Source organism: Leuciscus leuciscus (genome assembly GCF_965113295.1).
Source record: "Leuciscus leuciscus genome assembly, chromosome: 5".
NCBI lineage: Eukaryota > Metazoa > Chordata > Actinopteri > Cypriniformes > Leuciscidae > Leuciscus > Leuciscus leuciscus.
Window position 1 is genome coordinate 1,619,028 of NC_138729.1, and position 6,023 is coordinate 1,625,050.

Below are 6,023 nucleotides of genomic sequence, written 5' to 3' on the forward strand. Positions count from 1 at the left end.
TTTATCTCATGACATTTAACTCATTTTAGGGTCATTTGGGTGAGATGCGAGTGTACAAAAATAGACCACAGTCCTTGACTTTCCACACACACAACACACACACACTCTCTCTCTCTCTCTGTGGTTTTAATGGTGATGTTCTGGCGTGTTTGTCCTGCAGAAACTGGGCCGTGACCCGTCAGATGAAGACTGTTTCTCTCTCTCTCTCACACACACACACACACACACACACACACACACACACACACACACACACACACACACACACACACACACACACACACACACACTCACTCACTCACTCACTCACTCACTCACTCACTCTCTCTCTCTCTCTCTCTCTCTCTCTCTCTCTCTCTCTCTCTCTCTCTCTCTCTCTCTCTCTCTCACACACACACACACACACACACACACACACACACACACACACACACACACACACACACACCACACACACACACACACTCACTCACTCACTCACTCACTCTCTCTCTCTCTCTCTCTCTCTCTCTCTCTCTCTCTCTCTCTCTCTCTCTCTCTCTCTCTCTCTCTCTCTCTCTCTCTCTCTCTCTCTCTCTCTCTCTCTCTCTCTCTCTCTCACACACACACACACACACACACACACACACACGCACACACACACACACACACACACACACGCACACACACACACACACACACACACACTCTCTCTCTCTCTCTCTCTCTCTCTCTCACTCTCTCTGGTTTTAATGGTGATGTTCTGGTGTGTTTGTCCTGCAGAAACTGGGCCGTGACCCGTCAGATGAAGACTGCTTCTTCGACCTGTTGAGTAAGTTTCAGAGCAGTCGTATGGATGACCAGCGCTGTGAACTGGACGAGCCGACCGATGGAGAGAATGCAGGAGGAGTGGAAGAAAACAGGATCGGTCAGTCACTGAGATTATAAGACTTTTAGAGTCTCCTACAGGGTTCATACAAGGTGCTTAAACTGCTTGAATTTGACTTTTTGAAATTTAAGTCCTGGAAAACCCTTGAAAACAAACAAATTTACTAAGAGGTTTTTTGGAAAAACACAAATGCAATCTTTTCAAGCTAAGTTAACACTGCTGCCCGTCTGATAAACCCTCATCAGACCGTTTCTGGATATGAAATACTGCAACATTATAATATAAAATATTATTTATTGAGCAATAATAGCCATTATAAACTTTGTATTTAATATATATTATTAAATACGTTGTAAGTTGTATTTTGGATACCATATATCATATATAATACCATATTTAAAAATTCCTGAAAAAATCCTAAAGATATTGTTTGATAAGTGCGATCTCTTATCCTTGAAATCCCAAAAAGTAGTGCTTGAATTTCTTTGTACAGTATCTGTACGAACCCTGCTCCTACAGTGTTTAAATACATCTGAGGTCAAAAAACACTTAAATGTCCTCAATTTCAGTAGAAGAACAATTTCATATGGGTCTAAAATAAGGTTTTTTCATTTTTCATTAAAGTGCCCTATTATACTATTTTAAAGGCTCCTAGTGTTGCTTTGGCATCTCCTACAACAGGTTTACATGCATTCAAGGTCATAAAACACTTATTTCCTCATAATCTCCACTGCAGCGTCAGCTCTTTCCTCTCAGTGTCTGAAACGCTTCCATCGAGGATTCAGTCTCTCTAAGCCCCGCCTCTCTGAGAACTGCTCTGCTGTGATTGGTCAGAAAGCAAACACTCATTATCATATCTGAATCTCAGCTCTTGATCACAGTGATACGAACAGTAACGATGGCGTGGGTTTAACCGTATCAATCTCACCAAAACAGAGTCTTCTCCACATGAACAACACGAACCAAACTCTTCCAGTCTCAGATACACTACAGTGTTTGAGGGCGGGGCTAAGAGACGCTGTTCAGCCAATCAAGACCAGAGGCGGGCATTATGCAAATTGGATACAACCCTATGTTCAACAGGAAGTGAGACTGAATTACTGACTCGTTTCAGTTCAGAATCACTTCTTTCTTTTAGGAGACGACAACTCCATTTATCTGCACTTTGATCTTCAAAACTTTGCAGAACTTTTACATTCACAAACATCATGAAAGGAAATTTCTGAAACGGCATAATAGAGGCACTTTAAAGGAATAGATTATAATATCACTCACTCGCCTCATGTTGTTTAAACCCCTCATGATTTCAGAGATATTTTGAATAATGTTCATGCTGCTCTTTTCCATACAGTGATACTTTTGATACTTTTATGACACTTTTCTGCCAAAAATGAACATTTATGGCTCGTGTTTTGTGTGTTAAGTTAGGAATTTGGTAACACTACAATAAGGTTGCATTAGTTAACAAGAGCTAACGATGAAAAATACTTCCAAAGCATGTATTAATTTAGTTAAAGTTAATTTCAACATTTACTAATGCATTATTCAAATCAAAAGTTGAATCTGTTAATATTATTTAATATTCCTGAGATGGACGTGAACAAACAATGAAGAGTTGTATTTTTATTAGTGCTGGGCAACGATCACATCCAAAATAAAAGTTAGTGTTTACATAATACATATTTTGGATGTGATTAATCGTTGCCCTGCACTATTATTATTAAGAAACATCGTTATGCATTAACTAACAATTAACATCAACAAATGGCCTTATTTTAAAGTGTTACTGGAAATTGAGGTCATATTATCAACTTATAATGTCCCAGACAGCAACACAGTGTCGGCCCAGATCCGGCCCACATCTGGGATGTGTGGAATCCATGTGTACCGGATCTGGGCCGGATCTGGGCCGACACATTATATTTTTTTTGCATCAGCCTCAGTGTTAGACACGTTAAGATTATGGTTTCTCTTTGTGTGTGTTTCTCAGATGCCAGTCTCCTCTCCTCTCCTCAAACTGAAGAGCTCTTCGATCTGATCGCCAGCTCTCAGAGCCGGCGCCTGGACGACCAGAGAGTGAGCGTCAGTAACCTACCCGGACTCAGGATTACCCACAACAACCTGGGGCACCTGTGTGGAGAGAGCGAGTCCACCGAGCCCAGCGACGACTTCTTCAACATGCTCATCAAGTGCCAGGTGAGAGCCGAGCCCGAGCCGAGTCGAGCCGAGCCAGAGCCCGAGCAGAGCCCGAGTCGAGCCCGAGCCTGAGCCCGAGCAGAGCCCGAGTCGAGTCGAGCCGAGCCGGAGCCGAGCCTGAGCCCGAGCCCGAGCAGAGCCTGAGTCGAGTCGAGTCGAGTTGAGCCGAGCCGGAGCCGAGCCTGAGCCCGAGCCGAGCCGAGCCGAGCCGAGCCCGAGTCGAGCCGAGCCTGAGCCCGAGCAGAGCCCGAGTCGAGTCGAGTCGAGCCGAGCCGAGCCGAGCCTGAGCCCGAGCAGAGCCCGAGTCGAGTCGAGTCGAGCCGAGCCCGAGCCGAGCCGAGCCGAGCCTGAGCCCGAGCAGTGCCCGAGTCGAGCCGAGCCGAGCCGAGCCCGAGCCGAGCCCGAGCAGAGCCCGAATCGAGCCGAGCCGAGCCTGAGCCCGAGCCGAGCCGAGCCGAGCCTGAGCCTGAGCCTGAGCCCGAGTCGAGTCGAGCCGAGCCGAGCCGAGCCGAGCCTGAGCCGAGCCGAGCCCGAGCCTGAGCCGGAGCCGAGCCCGAGTCGAGCCCGAGCCTGAGCCCGAGCCGAGTCGAGCCGAGCCTGAGCCCGAGCAGAGCCGGAGCCGAGCCCGAGTCGAGCCGAGCCTGAGCCCGAGCCGAGCCGAGCCCGAGTCGAGCCCGAGTCGAGCCTGAGCCCGAGCCGAGCCGAGTTGAGCCGAGCCTGAGCCCGAGCCCGAGCAGAGCCGGAGCCGAGCCTGAGTCGAGCCGAGCCTGAGCCCGAGCCTGAGCCCGAGCCCGAGTCGAGCCGGAGCCTGAGCCCGAGCCGAGCCCGAGTCGAGCCTGAGCCTGAGCCCGAGCCGAGTCGAGCCGAGCCTGAGCCCGAGCAGAGCCCGAGCCGAGCCAAGTCGAGCCCTGTAAAGCTGCTCTGAAACAATCTATATTTTTTAAAGCGCTGTATAAATGAAGGTGACTTGACTTGACTTAAACCCTACAGTCAACATCCTTCTGCAATATTAGCATGTGAGAGGTACTTGAACCAAAATTAGAAATCTAGTAGGGCTGTGAAACGATTAATCGCATCCAAAATAAAAGTTTGTGTTTACATAATGTATGTGTGTGTGCTGTGTTTAATTATTTTGTATTTATAAATACACACACATGTATATATTTATATATAATTTATATTATTTATAAATATTTTATATAAAAATAACAAATTTGTCTTAAATAAATACATGCATGTTTGTGTATTTATATATACAAAATAATTATACACAGTACACACACATATATTTTTATTTTGGATGCGATTAATTGTTTCACAGCCCTAAAATCTTGCCTTGGTAACGAACTAATATAGAATGAGTACCGAAATTACTCAAACTAAAACTGAAACAAAACTAAAACTAAAATCTAAATATTTAAAACACAAAACCTAATAAAAAAAAATGGCAAAAGCATATAACAAAACCTCTAAAACTAAATTAAATACAAACTGATTATATAAAATAAAAATAAAATAAATATATAATAAAATATTATAATATAACTAAATGAAACTGAAAGAAAAATAAAGCTAAATAGAAATATTTAAAAAATAAAACCTAATATTTTTTTTTTTACAAATGCACATAACAAAACAACTAAAACTTAAAGTACAATTAAAATGAAAACAAAATGTATAAAAAAGTTAATTCAAAATATTAAAGAATATTATAATTGCATGTAAGAAAATCACATAACAAAATTATTAAAATGAAAACTGTGAAAATATATAAATAAAAGCTAATTTAAAATACTATAATAGTATACAAAATATAAAAATGACAAAAGCACATAAAAAAACAACAACTAAAACTTGAATTAAAAGTAAAATGAAAACTGAAATAAAATAAGTTGAAGTTCAAGTATTTTTTTTTAAATGAAAACTGAAAATATAAAAAGCCAATTCAAAAATATTAATAAACACTACAACAGTATATAAATGCAAAATATAAAAATGACTGAAGTACATAACACAATGACTAAAGAAATGTTGTCATGGCAACTTATTGAAATAAATTGAGTTCAAGTAGTAAAATTACTAAAACAGAAATAAGCCTAAACTTCCCGGCAGGACTGAACACTCCTCACTAGTGTTGTCTAAAGTGTCGACTTCGGTACCAAGTCGGTACTGAAATTTTACAAATGATCAGCGCTTCAAAAACATGTTGTAAATATACATCAATGAGGCTCTTCAGCGAGCGCTTACACACACACACACACACACACACACACACACACACACACACACACACACACACACAGACGGATGCTTGTGCTCTCAAACTCACGTTCACGTTTTCTAAAACACTTTCAAACGCTCCCGTAGCCAATCACAGACATTTCTGATGAGCTCATGAACACAACGGCCAATCAGAGGTGTTTATGATGCTGCTCAACAGCTCTCAAAGCCTCACATTTTTTTGTTCAAGTCGCACTGCCTAAAAATATTATAAAAAAATCCTAATGTTGTTTCGGAGTCTCCTACAATATGTTTACATGCATTCAAGCTCACACTGCAAACAATGCTTCTCTTACTTCGTGTTTTTGTCTTGTTTCCAATCCAAATATCTAAAATTCTTAATTCAAGATGCATTTACTAAATCAGTAAAACGACGTAAGATATTATGTCTTATTATCTTCAAAATTAAGTGAGTTTTTGCTTTTAAAAAAGCTAAATGATCTGCCAATGGGGTAAGAAAAAAAAAAAACTTGTTTCTGTTTGAATTAAGATTATTTTTCTGACCCCGTTGGCAGATCATTTAGCTTTTTTAAAAGCAAAAACTCACTTAATTTTGAAGATAATAAGAAATACTATCTTACGTCGTTTTACTGATTTAGTAAATGCATCGTGATTTAAGTATTTTTAGATATTTGGACTTGAAACAAGACAAAACCACTGAGTAAGAAAAGCAGTTTTT

General features: G+C 41.4%; 1 protein-coding gene and 1 long non-coding RNA gene across 4 annotated transcripts in view; both read left to right on the top strand.

The window, feature by feature from the left end:
* The window catches only part of LOC309499339, a 115,023-nt gene that overhangs the window by 104,301 nt on the left and 4,699 nt on the right, over positions 1 to 6,023 (top strand). The window lies entirely within an intron of this gene.
* The window catches only part of gpsm1b (G protein signaling modulator 1b), a 51,735-nt gene that overhangs the window by 41,013 nt on the left and 4,699 nt on the right, over positions 1 to 6,023 (top strand). Inside the window, exons 12-14 of one of the 3 annotated variants that reach the window (XM_082170523.1) lie at positions 763 to 907; positions 2,859 to 3,153; positions 3,628 to 3,645. In XM_082170523.1, the coding sequence (XP_082026649.1) occupies positions 763 to 907; positions 2,859 to 3,136 (423 nt within the window). In that variant the 3' untranslated portion in view covers positions 3,137 to 3,153; positions 3,628 to 3,645. Of the gene's footprint in view, positions 1 to 762; positions 908 to 2,858; positions 3,154 to 3,310; positions 3,367 to 3,627; positions 3,646 to 6,023 lie in introns of those variants that run through there. The other 2 variants (XM_082170522.1, XM_082170521.1) reach the window with 2 other exon arrangements.